This window comes from Tachypleus tridentatus, chromosome 9 (assembly GCF_004210375.1).
Source record: "Tachypleus tridentatus isolate NWPU-2018 chromosome 9, ASM421037v1, whole genome shotgun sequence".
Classification (NCBI taxonomy): Eukaryota; Metazoa; Arthropoda; class Merostomata; order Xiphosura; family Limulidae; genus Tachypleus; species Tachypleus tridentatus.
In genome coordinates, this window is record NC_134833.1 from 139504918 (window position 1) to 139529433 (window position 24516).

The 24516-nt window shown below is 36.1% G+C and overlaps 1 protein-coding gene across 1 annotated transcript in view; it reads right to left on the minus strand.

The window, feature by feature from the left end:
- Positions 1 to 24516, minus strand: part of LOC143226512 (glutamate--cysteine ligase catalytic subunit-like) — a 65551-nt gene that overhangs the window by 30155 nt on the left and 10880 nt on the right. The window contains exons 2-7 of the mRNA XM_076457543.1: positions 20329 to 20429; positions 14251 to 14370; positions 12671 to 12736; positions 10766 to 10879; positions 6944 to 7002; positions 2476 to 2690 (exon numbers count right to left, since the gene is read on the minus strand). Of these exons, the coding sequence (XP_076313658.1) occupies positions 2476 to 2690; positions 6944 to 7002; positions 10766 to 10879; positions 12671 to 12736; positions 14251 to 14370; positions 20329 to 20429 (675 nt within the window). The remainder of the gene's footprint in view (positions 1 to 2475; positions 2691 to 6943; positions 7003 to 10765; positions 10880 to 12670; positions 12737 to 14250; positions 14371 to 20328; positions 20430 to 24516) is intronic.

Sequence of the window (24516 nt, forward strand, 5' to 3'; positions counted from 1 at the left end):
TTTAGGTCGTTGAGGACTCGGGATGGTCAGGTACATTTAACCTCTTCCTGAATTAGTGACTTAAGAACTGTGAAATCCCACTCATAGTACTCTAAAACTAACCACTAATTTAAATTATTCCCCTTTTCTCTGTCGTATCCTGGAATATAACGCTAGTAACATTTAGTGTTATTTTTTAAGTCCTTGTTTGTTTGTTTGTATTTCCCTCAAAGCTACACGAAGGCTATCTGCGCTAGCAGTACCTGATTTAGCAGGAAAGATTAGAAGGAAGGCAGCTAGTCATCACCACCCACCGCCAACTCTTACCTACGAATAGAGGGATTGACCATCACATTATAACGCTCCCACGACTGAAAGGGCGAGCATGTATGGTATGACGAGGATTCGAACCCGTGACCCTCGGATTACGAGTCGAGTGCCTTAACTACCTGGCCATGCAAGGCCTTTAAATTATTCTCTTTACTTGATCACAGACACTTGACAAACAGTTCCTATAGTAATATTTCGCCTCACTTGGTTGTGTAAAATCACAAACATTTCCGAAATTAAACTACACTTGTTAAGAGATATAAACCAGCGCATATTCATTTGCAAACACCCACTTTTTTTTTTTAATACAAAGATGGTATCTAAATCTTGGCGGTAAGATAATTGTGATGTCTACTGCGGGTATTATTTTTAAAACACAGAAATCTAATGGAGAGAGGCACTTAGCTCTATCAACATCGTGTATAATATACACATCTATCTTGGTTAAAAATGTCATTTTTGTCTCAATTTTTTATCAAAGTAGCAGAACGAGCAATCTATCAATGTCGTTTAGCAGAAACAAGTTTGTATGATTATGCAAGAATGCTGAATTTGTTGATCATGGTACATTTTAAAAACTGTAGTCTCTGAAGTTTGTAGTTTCCAATTTCTTAATGTTTATTTTTGCTACATTTGACCATACTGACCACGCATATTCTATCACTAGACTGATATATTGTTTATAAACTTTAAACATGTTTTCTATAGACGCTTCCGTATTTTTACCTTTTAAGGTGATTAGCTTGTTTTCACACTTTTTTATTTTGGAATTTCGGGTATGTTTTCTCCAAGTTAATCTTGAATCGCATGTTAGGCCTAAATACTTTGCTTATGAACCGATATCTAAAACAGCTCCGTATAGGTATAATTTGAGAGAATTTCTACGAAGTTTAAATGATTTTGCGAATATTAATAATATTAACTTCCTTTCCGGTATTAGTTTGGGTTTCATATCTCCGACAATACTCAACTATTTGAGTTAAACTTGTTGTGAATTGTATGATGCTACTGAGGGTGTGTTTGAGCTCTTTCAGATGGCCACATTATCAGCACACTGTAAAAGTAAACTAATTTGTATTGTTCAACGGTATACCACCTACACATATGATGTACAAGGTAGAACTAACTACCTCTCACTGAAGAACACCCGCATCAAGGGCAAAATACTCCAAATAGATACACTATATGTTTACTGTACATTTTGTCCTCAAGAAGGTTGGAATACCAGCAAATATTTCCCACTTGTAATCCCATTTCTTTTAAAATGAACCTTAAACCATCATGTCATACAGTGTCAAGTGCTTTCTTGACATCGAGAAAGCAAGCGGCAACGAATTTCTTTTGGTTAAAGCCATCTATTACGGTTTCAGTTAACTAAATGATCAGGTGTTTGCCGAAAATTGTTGACATCAGTTGAAGGTGACAAATGTCTGGTTTTCTTTTCATTTGCTGAAACAGGAAACTTTGATTATTAGCTTTTATGACGTCATTAGTACCTAACAACCAATCGGCGCTGGAGCTTTTGCGCAGGCGTATCTATAGCTTTAACTTATTGATAATAACGTACTGTAGCTTAACAATAACAGTATGCTAACAATAATAAATTATCCTAATACTTTTTCAACAATGTGGCAAAAAGTAACAAACAAAAACAGACGTGAAACGAACACTTTACAAGTTTTTTTAACCAATATATACTTTTTATATAAACTTCCAACATCCAGGCTAAAAATACAGAACACTGCACAAATATAATAGATGAAAAATTATTACAAAATACGAACGTAAATGTGTTCTTATCATCCAGATATTCGTTGAGATATGACCATTATTAAACAGACTTCGTCTCTATTAACAATTCTTAGTTTAATTTAGGCTAAAATTAGAAGCAAATTCAGGTTTTTCGGCATACAAGTTTCCTCACCTGAACAATTGTTAGTTGTCAGCAACAAGCTAAGACAGTTAGTGTAAACAGAAGAATCGAAGTAGGGAAATTATAAAAGACGACCCTCTGTTGGTATCAAGTATAACGCATCACCATAAGATGGAAGTTCATTTATTCGTATTGCATGCAGGCGCCTCTTATATTAATGTTAAAAATGAAATGTCCAGCTATATAGATGTAGATGTATAGACAGCTAGAATAAGGCAACTTACAACGCTTACCATTATGGGAGAGAGAACGGTTAGGTGATCGTACAAGTGCTTAGCATCTTCTAGATTTGGAGCTTGTACTGTGACTTGTAAAGCACATAAACTTAGGCCAAACAGGCAACAGTCACCAAAGATGCAATCAGGTAAAGCTCCTTCCGATTGGCTGTTACTATCAGCTCCAACACAGCCATCAAGGAAAGGTTTTGGTGTGTTTGCATCCTGAAAAACTGTAGGTAAAAGATCTCGTACATTACAGAATATTTTCATGGTTATATATAAAAAAAAAGGAAAAAAAACTGGTTTATTTTGAAGTTACGGCGGCAGTGCCAAGGTTAGAAAATTTTGGTTTATAACATAAATCTAAGTAAATCAAAATGCCAACTAGTTCTTGTAAATCACGTACACGTAACTGTACTTTATAGATTACCATTTAGTCCTCAAACGAAGCTAAGTTTTTGGCGTAATGCTTTTGGTCTTACTTATAAATAAGTATTGTGTACACATACACAAACACTATCATGTAGTTTCTTTCTGATAAAAAAAAAAAAGGTATGTTTATGTTTTCTACAGGAAATAATTACGTTGGTTAAAGAAAATGACACTAGGATAATGATGCTCAACATGGTAAGGTTGTTATAGAAAAATGGTTAAATTTTTCAAACGTTTGTTTTGTAAAAAGAATAAATATAGGGGCTGACTGAGGAAGTCTTTTTTTTTTTGCAATAAATTGTGAGAATGGTAGGACAAGAGATTGTTTGGTTTGTTATTTTAGAACAAAAGCCATATTTGGATATTTGCTATGCCCACCGCAAGGAATCGAACCCCGAATTTTGTGTTATAAGTCCGTAAACTTGCACTGTGCTGTTCCACCGTGGGGAAAACAAGAGGTAACAAGTATCCATTTGGGCAGGTTAGGGAGGTCATCTTCACCTTAGTTTTATTTTTGTAACAGGGTTGAAGTGATTTGCAGTAAACATAGATGGGGTGTTAAAGAGAATACTTTATGGATATTTAAGTTATCGTCATTGGATTAGATTTTTTGGCATCTGTTGGACAGGATTGTTAGACCAATAAAAATTGTTGCTCCTTAAATAGGACGTTATGTTACTGGCAAATATTAACATGTTTTAATTTGATGGTTAATGAGGAACTCGGATCGGCATGGCTAAGTGATTAGGGCGCTCGACTCGTAATCTGAGGGTGGCGGGTTCGAATACCCGTCACACTAAACATGCTCGCCCTTTCAGCCGTGAAGGCGTTAATGTTGGTCAATCCTACTTGGTAAAAGAGTAGCTCAAAAGATGGCGGTGTGGGGATGATGACTAGCTGCCTTCCCTCTAATTGCTAAATCAGAGACGGCTGGCATAAACAATTTTGTGTAACTTCAGGCGAAATTCGAAACCTCACTTTTAATCAATTATAGTTGGTTAAGAATAGTTGTAATACACGGGATGTCAAAGAAGAGGAAGTGTTTCATGTGCTATGAACTAGGCCCACCACAGCCAGGTTTAAATCCCTCTCCCACCAAATATACTCGCTCTTTTAGCAGTGGGGAGCGTTATAATGTGACGATTAGTCCCAAAATTTTTTGGTAAAAGAATAGCCCAAAAGTTGGCTGTGGGTGGTGATGACTGGCTGTCTTCCCTCTAGTCTTAAACTGCTAAATTAGGGACGGCTAGCGCAAATAGTCCTCGTGTAGCTGTACGCGAAATTCATAAACAAAAGCCGAGTTAAGAGTTAAAATTCGACGTTTTCTTATAAACTAAAAGACAAAATATTATTTAAAAAGGGGTTTTGCAAGTATATACAAGAATATAATTATTAAATGAAGGCATGAAGCTGTTTGCATTGTTTTGTTTTGATAAGAAACTTCGAAACAATTTTCGTCCATAAATTGAGCACAACATTGAAATTTGTATTTGATGGTTAAAATGAAAACCTTATTACGTGGGTTTCATGAATATATTTTAATTTAAAGAATCCAAGGAAAAGGTTTGTTTATTTTTTAACTTTGCTAAATTAGGAACGGCTAACGCAGGTAGCCCTTGTGTACTTTGCGCAATGAAAGACTAGAGGGAAGGCAGCTAGTCATCACCACCTACTGCCAAGTCTTAGGTTACTCTTGTACCAACGACTAGTGGGATTGACCGTAACTTTATAACGCGTCCACGGTTAGAAGGCCGTGCATGTTTAGTGTGATGGAGATTCGAACACGCCACCCTCAGATTACGAGTCGAGCGCACTAATCACCTGGTCATGCCGAGCTTCAAGAAAGAGAAATTGACATACAACTCAAGTAGCAGTAACGTTGTACTTGAGTAGATAATTTCTCTATCTTACACTAACGTCATAACAGCTCTACCCTATAAAGAAATGGGAACGAGATAGGTAATTAGGAAGTAAATGTGTGATTGGTGGTAAACTATAATGTCGACCCATAATGCAACGGAAGCCGAGTAAAACAAAAAACTTTTGCGTAAACGTTTACGCTAACGTCCAAGCTTTTCCAGTCGAGTTGTTTTACAAATAAGGTAATATTTCTAGAAAAAAGTGTCCATAAAAAACCAAAAACAAATTGCAATTAGGGTTACGTTTTTCCTCACAGAAGCTTAAATTTCAGAAAAGGCAACAGAGTGGACAAGGCCATCTACTGGTACTAGTACCACAACGAAGAATAGTTTTCTCTATGCAAACAGCAAGATCAACGCGTTTAATGCTTTAAGCATTAAATACAACGCTAGAAATAAAATTTAAAAGCTAGAAAGCGCTAATAGTTTATCTCGTTTCGAGATCTAGCATTCCCCATACTCAAACAGGGGCGTTTGTGTCAAAATTACATCAAAGTTTCAAAATATGATCTGTGGTTGGTTGGGGAATGAAGGCCTCATTTGTATCTTATTATTTTTACAGATGTTAAGTCTATGCCCGTCTAGTTTCTTCTATTACATTAATTCCTTTGCTTCTAGAAATTTCATGAAATAGAGAAATATATTTTATTGAATGATAATTTAAGAAAAAAAAAATGTTGAGCTTAAGCCGAGAATGAAATGAAATTTATATTTTCCATAGGATCGTGCGTATCGTGCAAAGGTACGTGAAATGCACCTAATCGTGCAAAGGTGCGTGCAATGAATCTAGAATAGAAATGAAACGAATCATTCGTGTACATTAAAAACCCTCTGGGAGACAAGATAAATATCCTAGACATCGGTGAAGAAGACACTAACCCAATAGTTATTATAGTTGAGAGACGATGGTGGAGGATAACCTATTGAATATTTTATATGTTTTCTATGGTAAGGGCCAGGTGAGTTAAGGCGTGCGACTCGTAATCTGAGGGTCGCGGGTTTGAATCCCCGCCAGCCAAACATATTCGCCTTTTGAGCCGTGGTGTCGTTGTAATGTGACGGTCAATCCCACTATTCGTTGGTTAAAGATAAGCCCAAGAGTTGGCGGTGGGTGGTGATGACTAGCTGCCTTCCCTCCAGTCTTACACTGCTAAATTAGGGAAGGCTAGCGCAAACAGCACTCGAGTAGCTTTGCGCGAAATTCAAAAACAAACAAACAAACTATGGCAAATACTCTGATAACGTCTTACTCACCAAAAAATTACATACATACCTCCTGGATGCCTATCTTGCGTTCGTTCTTGGTGTCTAAACAATCTTACAAATTATCGGTACGTATTGCAAATGCACGAATGAAGCCATCATGTCGCACTTTATTTACCACTCTTACTAGGTCAAACTTATACTTCCATTTATAATAGTATTATTAAAGAAATCCAGTAAAGTGTACTGTTTATAATTCAGTTGTAAAACGTGCACTCAAAGCAAGTTGGTGCCTATCTCATTACCAGATATTATTCTACCTGTCAAACACTCAAAGCAAGTTGGTGCCTATCTCATTACCAGATATTATTCTACCTGTCAAACACTCAAAGCAAGTTGGTGCCTATCTCATTACCAGATATTATTCTACCTGTCAAACACTCAAAGCAAGTTGGTGCCTATCTCATTACCAGATATCATTCTACCTGTCAAACACTCAAAGCAAGTTGGTGCCTATCTCATTAGCAGATATTATTCTACCTGTCAAACACTCAAAGCAAGTTGGTGCCTATCTCATTACCAGATATTATTCTACCTGTCAAACACAAGTATTACGTAGTAAATTTCAAGCCTTGTAAAACAAAACACTCTTTAGTTGAAGGAAAAAATGGTATCCAAAACTCATGTTTTAGTAATATAAGTTAGTAAGGCAGTTAGCAAATTAACTAACTTAACAATGAAGTGCTTTACGTCCTCCGGATTTACAACGCAAAAATCAGGAGGTTCGATTCCTCTCGGTTGGCTCAACAGATAGCCTAATGTGGCTTTGCTATAAGAAAACACACATACACACGCTATACGTCTAATAAGCGAGATATAAAAATGGGTAGAAATATGGATTTTAAACTTATAGACGGTGTAATACTTACTAGGAACATTTAAAGATAATTTATGACCCCTTTGTTCTTCTGCATTGATGGTCATTGCCCTGTAGATAGAAAATTATTTTTATTACTGAAGAACATTTTTAAACCATAGTTATTCGGAACATTATTATGTTTAGAAACATCCACGTTTGTCAGAGAATAACTTTGAAATAATACAAACACTTACATTCAAATCAAATGTATTAATAACTTTGAAATAATACAAACACTTACATTCAAATCAAATGTATTAATAACTTTGAAATAATACAAACACTTACATTCAAATCAAATGTATTAATAACTTTGAAATAATACAAACACTTACATTCAAATCAAATGTATTAATAACTTTGAAATAATACAAACACTTACATTCAAATCAAATGTATTAATAACTTTGAAATAATACAAACACTTACATTCAAATCAAATGTATTAATAACTTTGAAATAATACAAACACTTATATTCAAATCAAATGTATTAATAACTTTGAAATAATACAAACACTTATATTCAAATCAAATGTATTAATAACTTTGAAATAATACAAACACTTATATTCAAATCAAATGTATTAATAACTGAAATAATACAAACACTTACATTCAAATCAAATGTATTAATAACTGAAATAATACAAACACTTACATTCAAATCAAATGTATTAATAACTGAAATAATACAAACACTTACATTCAAATCAAATGTATTAATAACTGAAATAATACAAACACTTACATTCAAATCAAATGTATTAATAACTGAAATAATACAAACACTTATATTCAAATCAAATGTATTAATAACTGAAATAATACAAACACTTATATTCAAATCAAATGTATTAATAACTGAAATAATACAAACACTTATATTCAAATCAAATGTATTGTCAAAATCTGGCTTAGCTCTTTACACTATTGTATAAATCTGTAGCTTAAGCGAAGACTTGCCCAATGGATTATCTGTGTTTTGTCCACCACAGGGATTAAACCCCGACTTTTAGCGTTATAAATAGTGAAGTCTAGCGAGATTAGATAGAAAATGGTGAACAATGGCCTCAAAGAGTAATATTGATGAAAATAACTCAGTGAAACAATTCTTCGTTTTTAAATACTTCAAAAATGTAATTAGATTCAAATGCAATGTTTTCCTTTGTCAGCAGTTTCCTTTAAACAAGTAAAACGTAAATGTGGAATATCGGAGTGAGTTTTGTAAGAATCTCTTAATATGGAATCTGAAAATAATATAGAATAAGAACTTGTCTAGAATCCAAAACTTATACAATGACAACAATTTCAACACATCCCTTCTTTTTGGGATAAAATAATGACAAAGTACGTTAGAAACCGTTACTTCGTTTTCAACCTTTTACATATAGGTAAAAAAAAAAACAAACAAAAACATTCATTATGTAATTTTTAGCGTAGTTAAACCATTATACAGTAAATGTGATGGAATTATAAAATGGGGAACAAAATATAGTTTCTTTTAAACCATGCTTTTTATCATAAACAACACAAGTGAAATATTTAGTCAAGAACCGTTTCTTTTTTTTATTATTATTGTTAAAGTGATTTAACCTATCGTTCTTAGAATCTTCAAAGGGGAGAACACAGACATTGTTTCTGAAAAATCTCGGGTAAAACAGTCTTTCGCAGACTTCAAATTTTCTTAATAAATTTCTTTCAGTATTTGAGATATTGAACAAGCATAATGGTTTTTACATATGCATGTCGATCGTAGCATATTAAAAACATGGAAGAGTAGCGTGAAGGTCAAAAGATCTAATGTCCAGCACGTGAGGGACAGTCATATTAGTTATGGATTTCAAGTGCATGATATCTTGTGTATAATATCCAAGTAAAGAAACTTTATCTTATCATATTAGCTCGAATCACTTTAGGGAATGTCTCTTTTGTTATTCTTACAGTGATTTATTCTATTTGACCAGCCACGTACTGGAACATGTATATAGCACAGATATTATTACCTTGGGCCCCAAGTCAGTATCTTACGAGGCCCGACGTGGCCAGATGGTTAAGGCACTCGACTCGTAATCCGAGTGTCCGTGGTTCGAATCCCCGTCACACCAAATATGCTCGCCCTTTCAACCGTGGGGGCGTTATAATGTGCGAGCAATCCCACTATTCATTGCTAAAAGAGTAGCCCAAGAGTTGGCGGTGAGTGGTGATGACTAGTTGTCTTCCCTCTAGTCTTGTACTGCTAAATTAGGGACGGCTAGCACAGATAGCCCTCGAGTAGCTTTGCGCGAAATTCAAAAAACAAACAAACAGTATCTTACAAACTATGATTATTGTAGTTTTTGTGAATAGTATGTTAGTAATATAATTATTGAAGTTTTATTTATAAATGTTTCAGTACACGTGATATTTGTCGAGTCTAATTTACTTACATATGTTAATCGTAATATATTCAATTATAATGAAACAGAAGTTTTATATAAGCAGTATAATAGAGACTTGTATTAGGTATTCAAACATACCTGACAGAAACTGATATTCAAAGGGTATTAAATCGATACTTAAATCATAACGACAAAATCAGCTGTGGAATAATAATTTAACTTTCTCGCTGAAGTAATAGTAACACATTTTACATTTTATCACAAGTAACGTTTCGTTTTCAAAAGTAAAACTGACAGCACCCACTATTGTAAAATACATGTTGTAAGTTAACTATATATAAATTAAAACTATAAATTGAGACAAGTTGAAATATATATACACACAATCCTATGAGAAGTACAGTAACATTATCCACTTTTATAAAGACACAAAAACGCAATTAAACACAAGCTAAACTATAAAGTTGGTGATAATGATAAGAAATGGATATTAAAATAGCAGATTTAATAAAGTTTTAATTGCGAAATAAAACTGTTACAGTGATGGTGATGAAAACTATTTAGCACTGATAACTGTCAAAATAGATAAATTATTAATTTTAAGACTGGCTATAAATTTAACGCCATCTACATCACCATCTGGTAGTTCATTCACGGACTATCTGCTGTCACTCATCATCCGACCTCTTTGACAAGTTGCTCTACGGTGCCACTTCCTGGAACTATGTATCCTAGCAACGCGCTCTCTTGTATCGAGCTATATAATTCACTTGTGTAAGAGCCTGGCATGGCCAAGCGCGTAATGCGTGCGACTCGTAATCCGAGGGTCGCGGGTTCGCGCCCGCGTCGAGCTAAACATGCTCGCCCTCCCAGCCGTGGGGACGTTATAATGTTACGATCAATCCCACTTTTCATTGGTAAAAGAGTAGCCTAAGAGTTAGCGGTGGGTGGTGATGACTAGCTGCCTTCCCTCTAGTCTTACACTGCTAAATTAGGGACGGCTAGCACAGATAGCCCTCGAGTAGCTTTGTGCGAAATTCCAAAACAAACAAACACTTGTGTAAAACAGCCACACCTTCTGGTACCACTTTTTATAACTATCATCGTCTGGCCTGTCCTCTATTGCTTTAGGCAACCAATCAGCTCTTGATGTCTTAAGTATTTGGATAACTCTTTAGATCCAAGGGAAGGCAGATAGTTAACATCATCCACTGACAACTCTTTTTGGGCTACTCTAATAGAATAGAGATTAATTATCACATTATAATGCCCATTGCTTGAAAGGTGAGCATGGTCGATGACCCTAGTACAGCTCAGGGCGTACAGACAGTGAATTGAACACCTTAACTATTCTAGGCTAGGCCTACGAAAAATAGTATTATATACGTAAATTAATTATAATTCCAAAACTTGAAACGATATTTACAATCGAGCAATATCAATTAAACTTACCTGTAAAGTTGATTTTGCGAACATAACGTCTCATCAGCCACAAATGACGACTTAAAAATTCCTTTATCTGGAGTCGGCTTGAACAAAGGTTCTGCAAAGTCTTTTTGTCCAAAACTGACAATATAAATGTACATTAGATTAAAGATGAGATATTTTTAAATTTGTGTTTATTCAGACGAATCTTACACAATCATAATACAAAATATACACAGAAAAAAAAATGACAGATTTTTTTCTCATTCTTACACTTACGAATATTGATTTAAAATAAAGTCAGCTGTTTGAACTAACAAATAAAGTAAGCCTAGATGGAAAATATGCTAAAACATGAAGACAAAATAAAAGTTCAGATTAACCACTTGAATACGAATATAAGACAAGTTCAGAGTACTTCTGAATATTAATAACGTTTTGATGTGTTATTAATAATGCCAATGTTTAAAGTTTTATTGTAGAACATTGTAAAAAAAAAAGAAACATATATAAACACGAAACCAATATTCAGAATTATTTTTCATTTCTAGTTCCTAGTTATCGTTCTTAAGTCATAATGGGTAATATCTATGGCCATAGCACTCAAACAAGTTATTAATATTCCACCTGTCAGACAAGATGCCGATGTCAGGCCATCCAGTCTCAATCAGTTAAGGACTGGGGTTGAGTGATTGAACCCATAATTCCTATTCCTACTACATTTCACTGTCTGCAACTAGTTGTGGGAAGACAGTTAACCCTTAATATTTAGATAAAACCTTAAAGTAGGATTAAATCACCATAAAAATTGTACATTATAAGACTCCTAATCTCCACCTTTTTATTTAATAATTAGTAATGGTTCACAAAGCAGAAGAATCTTCCAGTTCTGAAGTAACCAAAAGAGGTTATTAAAAAATATGGTAATAAAACATTATGTTATGTAATATTAGAAAATTCAAAATTCGTTGACCATCAAATGATTAACAAAATTGAATGATATCGTTATTAATAAATACATAGACTGAAATGTAATTTTGGTAATTTATTATTTTGTTATTATCCACACCTTTGCAATGAAGGTTTTTGGTGTACAATGCTATTACCACTATTCTACTATCACTATAAATTACACCCTCTTTCCCTTCTATGCTCAGTAATTTTATTCAGGTTGTAATTATTACTATCAAGTATTGTGTTTACATTGGTACGAATCAACAAGATGCTATTTAGTACTGGTATTCAATAGCAAAAAGGCTTAGAAATCGCTCTCTCTCTCTCTCTCTCTCATACACTTCCCAGAAATATGCTCTCTCTTTCTTCTTCCATTGAAAACCTATCTTTTATATCCTTTTCTCAACAACAAACAGAACCAGCTCTTCTCCGTTTTACCTTGCACCCCTTACCCTTTTAAGGGATTGTAAGGTTTCATAACCATACGAGATATCTTAATGTTCATATCAGCTATACTGAGAAGGGTGCTGGAATACCTGTTTACTCTTAATAACTTAAAAGTTCTGCAATTCCCTAACTCCTTAGAAAATGACCAAAGGCTGGTCCCTTTCTAAATACTCAAATTCAACCAATGTTAACTTACACGTAATTTCAAAAGGGGTGCATGTCAATAACTTCTGAAAATTTTATTTGTTGGTAAACACAGAAGATACACAAGATATCTATGCTCTGTTCACCTTTGATATCGAAACCCGAATTTTAGCAATATACACGCCCAAATTTACTATTGATTCACTGGGAGGAAGGACTTATTGAAGTCACGACCTCGAATTATCTCAATGATATTGTTATGGCTTATTCCTAACCATTTAACAATTGTTTTCTAAATTATTTGCTTGCTAATGGTTGTTTGAATCACCTTGAGTATGCAAAATGTTTTCACACATTATCTTTATATAAAATCAAACACTAACTTACCGAGGGAAAACAGAAATGGTCAGGTAGGTTTCATCAGGATTTAAAGCTTGAAAAATTTCTTTTCTTCTACAAATAGAAATTGTAATGTTACGTATATTCAACAACTTATTTTTATAATGATTTATTAAGTTTGCAGAGGTTGTGCTGAACGAAATTTTCTCGAATTTAAAATATTGTATGATACAAACAAAAATTATTAATGCGTTTTAACGTAGGTGGAGCTTTTAAACCGTGACAGTGATGTTGGGAAAATTTACAAAGATAATATTAAAAAAACACCCAACTATAACGTTAAAAAGCAGAAATAAATTGACACCGATACTAAATTAAGAGTTATTTCTAAAGTCAATGCCTAGTCAGGAATCAACATAAGTTCAGTTGAACTTATTTAATAAGCTGTCTCTTAAAAGTCAAAGTGCTAAAACTGCCACTGAATGCTATCGACGGCATAATAAGTAAACTATGACTTTAAAATTAGAAATGAAGTAAAATACTGGACGATATAGACAACCAGTTTAATTGATGACGAGACAGAAAACTCATCGATATGGATGTGGGACGTTGAGGGCTTCAGCACCCACATCTCGCTCTCCTAATTTCTATATCATGGGATGGGATACTTCATGCTGGCATAGTTCGTTTGCTGTGTTGTCAGTTAATGTGTTTCTACCATATTGGGGGTTGGAATGCTAACTTCAAGAGAAGTTTCAACTTACTTACCCCCAAGTGATAGTACCTTATTTTCTCTTTCTTATTTTTATTTCAAATAATTTTCTTTATTTGGGAGATCAGTCACCTTCCCACAATTGTCTGCAGGCAGTGAAGGGTGATATATAAGTGGGACGTTATGGGCTTGAACACCCACATATCGCTCTCCTAATTTCTATTTTCATATCTATTACAACTTATTTCTTTTGTGAGACTGGCGAGAGGAGATTAAGACTGATAGACGGTGTATCCCCACAGCAATGCGAGTCCTACTTCCGCAATAACCTCCAAAACCTAGGGTACATCTCATAATCCCACATTATAGCTTGTACCCTGGGATTTTTTCAATTAGTGCCGCGCTTTTTATGTGATTTATTTTTGTTTTGATTTGTTTTTAGTAATACCAAACTAATATACTTAGTCAGAGGTTTGTGTTTGCTGTTTATAACCCAGTTCCTCCTTTTGATTTTGTTTACTTAACTTTATTAAAAATGTATTTATTTTCACTAATATAAAGTATTCCTTTTACGAATTTCAACGAGATCCTACACAAAGCAAACTATATACTGCCGTCAAATATTACTCAATTCTCAAGACAATAAAAGGTATGTGTAATCATTAGAAGTAACAATTCAGATGAAATGGCAAAGAAAATAAGTCTCCATTGTTTACGTTATAGCATCACGCTTATAAAACAAACATTGAGGTCCGACTCGTAGAACGTAGTAAACTCACACTAAACACATTAGCTATTTCGAATTTGTGGATCAAATGTTCACCATATTATTTCACATTTCTCGTATTCTTTATGTACGTTATAGACCATGATCTAAATATCTACAAGATATTATCATAACATCACGTTCTCTTGCCTGGCTCGCATGTTCTCTTCTACCAGAAGACAAGATTCGAAGACGTCACCAAACGGACCTCTGGGAGAACTCTCCACCATTGACTCGGTAGCTTCTTCACTCCATTCACCAGCTGATTCACTGTAAAAATAATTTAAAATACAGTTAAAAGAAAATGAGTTGCACATTCAATAGTTAGATGTTGGTGAATCCTTCTCTATTGAAACCAGAAGCACTAACTACGTGAGAATAGATGCGAAACCACTTTCCCACAGAGGAGTAAAATTATCTGATAATAAAATATGTTTTTAATTGAGTGCATGGTAAAACTACAGTACAATCTATGTTACTCTGTTAATAGTCTTATTACACTTTAAATTAGATTTTTTTAGTGCACAACCACATTGGGCTATGTACGTTTTATGCACTACAGAAAAGCGAATTCTAGATTTTCTCGCTGTAATACTTTAAAATTACCAATAACCTATCAGAGTGCAATACAAGAACTTTCACAAATCGCTTTTCATAACATTTCTCTCCCTCCCCTCTTCCAAGTGTTAAGATGTTTTGTAATCGAACTACTTACATTTCGACATAACATAGTGAAAACATCCAACTGGACCAAGTTTTGAAGGATAATAACACGGTTCACTTTCATCACTCAAGTATCTCAAGCACTAAAAGCAGACAAAATACGTAATCGTGTTGTTACAAACATGGACGAACGCACACACATTCTATTTATTCCTCCAGTGGTCTTACCTACATAATTACATGAAAACTTTATAGGCTTATTTTTATATGTTTAGATATGTTTTTCTAAGACAACTCACAGAGTTTCATTAGAATCAGTCACAGGTTCTTTCATTGAAAAAGGTATCCCGACATTTCACAGCCGCAATTTTGCACCCGACTCTTGGCAGCCAACAATTTGACAGCCGAGCTCGTTGGCAGCGGACAACTTCGCACCCAGGAAAATTGGCAGCGGATGATTACCCAGCCGAGTACTTACATCAACATTACAGTTTAAGAAAAAAAGTCTTGTATCATACAGCCATGTAGCCACATTTATTCACAGTCAAAATCATACATCTATGCTGCCACATTTGTTCACAGTTTAAAGCAGTAGCTAATTCCTCGAAGGAATTGAATATGATCCCTTTCTTGATATTCGTTAACTATACGTTGGACTGATTTACAGTCTCGTACTTTGCCTTGGCGGTTTATGCCCTGCAATCATTTGTTCCAGAAGATTTAGATTCATTTGGTATTCTTTTTTCAGATGTTTAATCAACACGAAGGAGGTTGGGGATTCGGATTCCTACTAGCTTGTTCATTTTGCGATGCCACCCTTCTATTATACTGTTCGTACGTCCGAATCCTTGGATTATCTTTTCGCCCACGTTCCAGAGGCGAATCGGGAAGGGTGGGTTTCTCCGCCCACCTGAGCGTCGTCGATGAGGCCTACCGATCCAGGTGTCCACCAGATCTTCAAAACTTGCGACAACATCACCAACTAGTACGAAAGCCAGCGATGGCATGCAACGTCGCAAAATCTCCGTATTCTTCTTGATATGCGGCTGTAGAGCCGAGGGTCTGGGCCACAAACACTGGCTCAGATGAGAAAAGCATCCAGTGATATTGGCATCTGGATTGTTTTGGAATTTCGCACAAAGCTACTCGAGGGCTATCTGTGCTAGCCGTCCCTAATTTAGTAGTGTAAGACTAGAGGGAAGGCAGCTAGTCATCACCACCCACCGCCAACTCTTGGGCTACTCTTTTACCAACGAAAAGTGGGATTGACCGTCACATTATAACGCCCCCACGGCTGAGAGGGCGAGCATGTTTGGCGCGACTCGGGCGCGAACCCGCGACCCTCAGATTACGAAGCGCACGTCTTAACGCGCTAGGCCATGCCAGGCCTGGCATCTGGAAAACTGGTGCGGGTAGCGTTACCGCCGCTAGTTCGAAGTCGCACATGATGGTTGTGGACTAATAAGTCATTCTTGTAAGTCCTTCATAGCCTTAAATAACATGTTGTAAGATTGCTCGCTTTTTTGCAGGTAATAAGACAGAGCGCTGATATCGTGCAGTTCATCGACGTGGCATGAATGGTGAATAGTTGATGAAACAGTGTTGGTGCAATGTCGAAGGTGCTGTCAAAGCTCCAGTCAGATGAGTTGCGGAGAACTTGCAACAATGATCTTGTGCTGAATAAGAGTAGCCAATTGGCGCCTGGCCTCGAGTCATGTGCTAGAAACAGTTCTCCTGTTTCGAGGCCAGTGAAGCGTTCAGACAGGACCATAGTTTCCAGGAAATTAGGCCGTCGTGGAATGTGCTGTTGTCTTAAGCGCGTCCGCTGTATCATGCGCTTGAGATTGTCCACACGTGGTAGGCTTGCTGCAACAGCTGGCGCTACTGTGGTGGTGTTGTTAGCCAAAATGGTAATAGGCGGCTCCGCTGTAGCACCTGCCTGAGTTTTAATCGCAGATACAACTTCCAGGACGGATTTTCTCGGTCCATCGAGTGCGTGGCTGTGCTCCTTGAGGCGAGCTGTAACTATCGTCTCGGACATGAATCCGCGCTGGGCAATGCAAAGTTCTGTAACTTTCACACATATAGAAAGTTACCTGATTGTCCTTCTTGATACCCTTATCAAATAAATAAACGTATCCATTGTTGCATGCCTTCGACTTTCCTCTGTTTGATGTTACGTAAGTTACTGCGTTGTTCATGATGTTACTAATCGGCTGTTTGAAACTGTTTTAAAATAAATCAATGAAAATTTAACGAGAAGACTATGTGTTGAAGTTCTAACAGTAAACTCGGACATTTTATATGTTGTTTTTTCCAGGTTTAATAGTGACGTCAATTTTCAAATGGATGTTAATTTGTTGTTAAGTTAACATTAGTAACATCATGAACAACACCGTAACTTAACTATGTATTGCTTGGCTGGGTAATCATCCGCTGCCAATTTTCTGGGTGCGAAATTGTCCGCTACCAACGAGCTCGGCTGTTAAATTGTTGGCTGCCAAAAATTTGGTGCGAAGTTGCGGCTGTGAAATGTCGTAGAACCATTGAACGAATTTGCAATGAAGCAGGGGGTTAACACCACCCCAGTGGGGTCCTAATTCACAGCAGTTTGAACTCCCACCTAAAAAGATACTAAGTGCAATATTTCTTTGTATTAAAACACTTACACAACACAGTTGTTCGAGATTTCTATTCGAACAGCAATACCACTGTACAAGTTTCATTCTCCAATCATGCATACTATGTGCATTTAGCAACCAATTAATGCATGCACATCGCAATTGTCTGCCTGACTCAGAAGCATCTTGCAACTGCAGGTTTTAAATATCCATCTGTAAGTGAGTGATGTGTTTCATTACGACTTACATTATAAGTTTATCTTTATATAGTGCAATAACAAAAACAGGCAAAAGTCAAAGTTCTGATGAAAAGAATATAACAAACATTCTCGTGAACAGGAGGCGCCATAAACTGCTCGGGACCCTAAGTAACTGTCTAGTCTTCCTATGTCACCAATAAACATCATTTAAAATTATGGACTTAATCACTTTGTGTTGTCCTACGTCAATAAGAAGTATTTCCTCATATTTTAACAAAATCGGGAAAATATGGTTACCCTGACAAACAACCATGTTATGAAAGAATCAAAAGTCAAGTAGCACAGCACCACCTCATCTACATACCAAACTGTCTCATTATGAACTGCACACCTTACAGCTATGCAGCCTCACAGCCCGAAGGACACTTTCGGCAAGGGCATTTTACCCAGGTTGTTTTTCTTATCACACAGGTCAATAATAGCGCCATTTGATCCATTAGTATGGATTATGAAATCAGAGATACCCTTCTTTTGGGTCTCATATCCGTTCTGCCTATCTATCTCCATGAAGAGGTAGTTGCTCAGTATGTACCCACGTCACAGCCACTTCATGGACGTAGGTAAGAGGTCTTGATCATGGAAAGGCTCTAACCTGGAAGTTTTGACTCAAAATAAGTGACACTTTCGCTTATGACTGTCAGGTCACTGCAAACAGTGCTTATGCATCACGTAACCCTGTAATATACATAACTACATGGTGTTAATCAGGAAGACCATCAGCTATAAAAGAAAAACAAAGCACCAGGGCCATTTACTTACACTGGTAGACAGAATTATTAACCTCTTGGCGTCGTTCGACAAAAATTAAAAAAAAAAAAATGTTTATTTGTTTTTGTATTTTTAACTTCGCGCAAAGCTACACGAGGGCTATCCTCGCTAGCCGTCCTAAATTTGGCAGTGTAAGACTAGAGGGAAGGCAGCTAATCATCACCACCACCGCCAACTCTTGGGCTACTCTTTTACCAAGGAATAGTGGGATTTACCGTCACATTATAACGGCTGAAAGAGCGAGCATGTTTGGTGAAACGGGGACTACCATAAAAGGATGTGATGAGATACCTTGACAATCTTTTATAGGAGCCTATTCTTCAAGAGACATGTAGATGCAACAGTGGGGAAAGCAAAAAAATAGCTTGGAGTATTAAAACTCACAGCCATTGTTCATTCTTTACCAGAATCTCCTGCTTCCACCTGTGGAGTATGGCCTTGAAATACTAACAAAGACACAGTTGGAAAACCTCCAGACATTAAACATGAGACCACAAAACCAACCATCTTGGGCTGTACCAAGAACATTATTGTAATGACATTTGTGCTGAGACTCATAAGATGTCCTAATTAAGAGTGATGGTTAACAAGAATCACTCCTGCAGATTGCCCTGAATGATCAAAATAGGTGCAGGATTAAAAAGGAATGTCATGAATAGCATTCACGAATGTCAGAGTCTAATGTTAAGTTATACGAGTTGAAATATATCAAAGAAAAGAATGGGTATGGATCTGCAGTGAAATGAACCCGTATGCGAGAGTTGTGATCACTTTTAGAAAATACTACAGGAAATGGCCTCCCATAATTACGGACAGAGGTCAGACAGGTGATTAATGAAAGTGAAAATTAAGGAAATCTAGTGATTTACAGGGATGAATATAACAGACGGGCTTTTTGAGCCAGGCTCCTGAGCATTTTGTTACTGAGAAAGTGGAGCATACAGTGCCATAACATCACATATGGAAATGGAGAATGAAGCTGCATCAGCTACCCAGAGATGGCTTCAAGATCAACTTGTCAGGAGTATGGTGATTCTCATCGGTTCACAAAGCATGTTGTGTAAAATAGAGACTGAATGGCTCCAAGTTAAAATCACATGTGAAGAACCTAAAAGTGATTTTCCCCTCCGGTCACGCCGAGGTCAAAAGGAAATGAAAGAGCAGATAAATTGACTTGTGGAGCTTTAACTGGAGACACATTGGGGCCAGAGGAAACAGATTGTGAAGGTCTTATGGGAAATTGTTGAGTAGAGCTCCAGAGAGACTGAAGAGGCAGTGGTCGACAACTTTGATGAGCTTGGATTCTCAAGAAGATATGAAAAAAAGCCCCAACTAAAGAGAAAGAGTTATGAACATATAATCAATATGCCACGAAAAAAAATCATACCTACACTTTGATGACTTTAAGAGTAGGGGTTGAGCACGCATGGGAATGTCCCTAGTGTAGTGGTACAAGTCCTTCAATCATTTAATAAGTTTCTCCCGACAGTTTAGTTAAACATTATGCATCTGTTCTCTCTTTCGCATGCATTTTCAAACTGGTGGAATTATCTACTTAAGTCGGTTAAGAAGGTCTAATTTCATTAATTAATTTAAAGTCACTTAAGTGTGGTTACATCACGTCATAAAGATATCAGCAAAAATGAAATTTGCGTGTGTTATCAATTTTCGAATAAATATGGAGCTGCGTTTCGACGATTTACAAAGAATAACTAATGATTTAGAAATAATTATTGTTGTTTATATTTAATTAATACTAAATCACATACACTGAGTTCAAACAGTTAAACGAAAAACATTTTAACCTCAGACGTACATATATGTTATACTAACGTTTGCCGACCCACATAGAGGTAAACATACAGATAAAAAGACAAAAATATTTTGGCCCAATAAATACAATAAACGTAACATACCTTTCCGATATTTGGTTCAGATATCTTAATACTTGTATAGCACGTAGACTAAGTCTTGCAACTTTTTTTTCATGGTCAAATTTAATTAGATGAGCTTCGATCTGTAATAAGAAAAATAGAAAATAATCGATAAAACTAAAACAAACGTATTAATTTTACGTCATATTTATGTAAAACTTACTTTTCGAAACCAGCTTATCATTCTAAAACTTAAAAAATAGTAATGTTTTTGTGTTGGTCTAAAAGTCATAATTATTGTAGATTTTAAGACGCGTATATGTAAACACACACACACAAATACAAAAGTTATATTAATACGGTTTTCAAGCTCTACCGAATCGTTATTGTCTATGTTGCTATGTCCTGTCGTTTTCTATCTGAAAATCATGCAGTGTAGAATAGTACGCTTTGGACTTGACAGATATGCGACAGTTGGGTGAATACGTTTTGGAAGAAACTTGTGTACAAGTGTCATGCCTCACTTATTCAGACAGAAATCCTCCTTGATTATAATGAACCCTATCGCCAGGGGCATGGATAATGCTTTTGTTACTGCTGCCTTTTCGAGGATTCTCACTAGTTACGTAGCTCTTTGTTTACCACAGATGGGACGACTTTATGCAGGTTTGTCTAGATGGTTCCGATATCTCAAGATGGTCCATATTCCTTTGTTTACCAAGACAATTAAGTATAATGAATTTCTCCGTAATGGAAATTTTAATTCAGTGGTTTGAATGAATCTTTATGATCAGAGTGTATGAATATTTTGGGAAGGTGTGTAACGCCCTTTCCGACGCCAATCAATTTTTGGAGACATCACATTATTTACATAACACCAAACTGTCAAAATATACTTCTGATATTTTCCGTTCTACCAAAACTTTACATTGGTTGCTCGTTACGTGACTTGATTTGCATATTCAAAATCATTTTATAATAAATATACTCAAACCTGTCTGTGTGTTAATGTTTATCTTTTCCATTTCACCTGCTACTTACCCGTTTGAATTTTGATAAGCTACAAACAAATTTATACATTGTTCTCCTTTTAACTCCGACTTCTTCGACCCACGCCATCCAGAACATCAATTGTTGGCGTTTCATTCACACAAGCAGGAAATGAGTGACAAATTATTCTAGAGAGCCTCCTCAACTGAGGATGTATGTTCAGGATACAACTGACTGAAATAATAGTAAATGTAAGTGGTGGCTGAAAAGAAAATTACACACTCGAAGCTTGCGTAGAGGCTGAGAATTTAAGAATCCGGCCGCACGGTAGATATAACTATAGTTTCTGTTCACACATACGTTGCTTGGCAAGCTCTTTTGATAAAACATCGGTCCGTAAAGTCAATCAAATAAATTATGCTTCATTAAAAAAGTTTCATTGACAGGTTATAAGTGATTGCAAGAAAAAAGACGTTACAGGATACATGAAAAAAAAAACATATCTCAACATCTGCGTTTAAAAGTGTGTCAATTTGTTCATCCAAAGATTCCGCGCAAATACATTCTGTGGGTCGCCAGATAAAACCATGCTCGACCCTACAGCCATAGAAGCGTTATAATTTAACAATTAATCCCACAATTCGCTACCTAAACATTCGTGTTTAAACAACAAATAGTATTAATCGCTGTTCAGACAGAGCGATCACTGTGTTAACTGAATGTTTGAAAAACGCATTATATAATAAAGTAGTGACTATAAGCCTCTTCTCATTCACTGTGTAAAGCTAAGCCTAAGCTCTGTGAACCGAGTCCGCCATGTTTAAACTTCATTATTCACTAAAGAACAATACTGGTACCAACAGAAATGACGTGATCGTACTTTTAAAATGTTGTAATTATGCGACTCACTTCATTTATCTATATAACAGTACTCTCTTGTATGTAGATGTTTTACTACTTAGCAAGGTATGGATGGATCTTCACCTTTATTATACAAAGTTCATTAGATCTGTCCGGAATACGTACAGATTTGCAGTTTTGCGTTTTTGCCTCTACCTCACTTCCTGTAGACGAACCTTCACTAAATACTGTAGAAATAGAAAAACTAACCTTAATTTAGGAAACCGTAAAATAGTAATACGTGATGATAATGGAAATTAATATTAAATAGTTGCGTGAAAGAAGCTAATATGTGAGAAAACACTATCCGACTGAACTTTAATCCATAACCTCTGGTTAACTCTTGACCTTTCAGCCAGAGGTCCTTCGCTTTCAATCTTGATGCTCTAGTCTTTTTTCACTTAAGCCTCTCTACTCTTAAACATGTAACTTTAAACTTACTTCCTATATTTTGTTAGCTGGTACATTAAGTTAATCAAAAAAACAAAACCTAGTCGGTTTGGAAAAAGGACTTGTCATATTAAAAACAAAACCTAGTAGGTTTGGAAAAAGGACTTGTCATATTAAAAACAAAACCTAGTCGGTTTGGAAAAAGGACTTGTCATATTAAAAACAAAACACTCACACATACCATCTACAGAATAATGTTATTGAGATTACATGTTAAACGGTGAAACAAAAATACGAACTATTATAATCCAGTTAAGAAAAAATAATAAATATTTGAGAAAAAACGCTTGGAATAACTGAATTTATTTTATTATTATTTCACGAGTTTGGAAACTATAAATACGTATTGAAACTTCCTAATCTTTAGTTACACTTGTATTTAACTAAAATTTAAGAATCATTTGTTTGTTTAATTTCACACAAAACTACACGAGGGCAATCCCGAATATAGCAGCGTAAGAAAGACGGAAGGGAGCTAGTCATCACCACACGCCGCCAACTCTTGGGCTACTATTTTACCAATGAATAGTGGAATTGTCCGTCATATTATAACACCCCAACGGCTGAAAGGGCGACCATATTTGGTATGACGGGGATACAGATTACGAGTCGAGTGCATTAACCACCTGGCCATGCCGGACCAAAAATACCAGTAAAGAGGAAACAAAACAACACGTCTCAATGTGTGGCATATTCACAGTAGTTGTAATACACAGTTTCAATCCCTCTCGTCAAAGAAAAGCTTTTCATGTGTTATGAATTAGGCCCACCATAGCCACGTGGTTAGGGCGCTCGACTCGTAATCTGAGAGTCGCAGGTTCGAATCCCCAGGCCACAAAATATGCTTGCTCTTTCAGCCATCGAAGGCGTTAATGTGACGCTAAATCCCATTATTTGCTGGTAAAAGAATTCGCGGTGGGTGGTGATGACTAGTTGTCTTCCTCTAGTCCTACACTGGTAGGTTAGGGACGGCTAGCGCAGATAGCCCTCGTGTAACTTTGCGCGAAATTCAAAACAAAAAAGCTATGAAATATCAGTGCGAATGACGATATTGTATACAATTTAAACGACAGCAATACAACAATACAGTTGGAAGGGGGGGGACTGTAAGTGGTACAAATACAGAGCTGCAGTGCCCTTTCCAGTAGCTGGAATGTCGTGAAAATACAGTCTGTGATTATAAGCAGATATAACTGGCAACTGAGAATGGCTCACGAGTGCTACAACATTTTCTCTTTATTACCTACCTATCAGATGATCCCATTGTTACATAGCTCTTGTTTTGTCAAGTTTGTTTCTTTCTAATTAAGCGCAAAGCTACTCAATAGGCTATCCATGCTCTGCCCACTACAGGTATCGAAACCCGGTTTCTAACGGTGTATGTAACGCAGACATGCCACTTGGGGGTGTCACTTAAGCCTAACTAACAAAACGTTTGGGCTCACTCTTCCCTTTACCTTCTTCTGTAAATAATTACCCCCCCTAGTACAGCGGTAAATTTACGGATTTACAATGCTAAAATCAGGGTTTCGATTCCCCTCGGTGGGCTCAGAAAATAGCCTGATGGGTCTTTGCTATAAGAAAATACATCTGTAAAGTTACCGTTTTTTTATCGGTAGAAAAACACTGTGCTGAATAATGCGTTTCACAGGTAATTAAAAAATCAGCAAGAAGTTTTGTTTTCAACACTGTTTGGTACTCATGATCGTGAATAGGGGTCACTCTCTCTGTGCAATAGAATAATTTAACATTGGAAACAGTCAGACAGCCTGAAGATATGTCACTACCGCATATGCTCGGCTTATTTCATCCTCCTTATTCTTGTATACACTAAAATTTACTTTGCTACATTACTTTTAGATGATTCATTCCCTTTGTGCAAACATATTT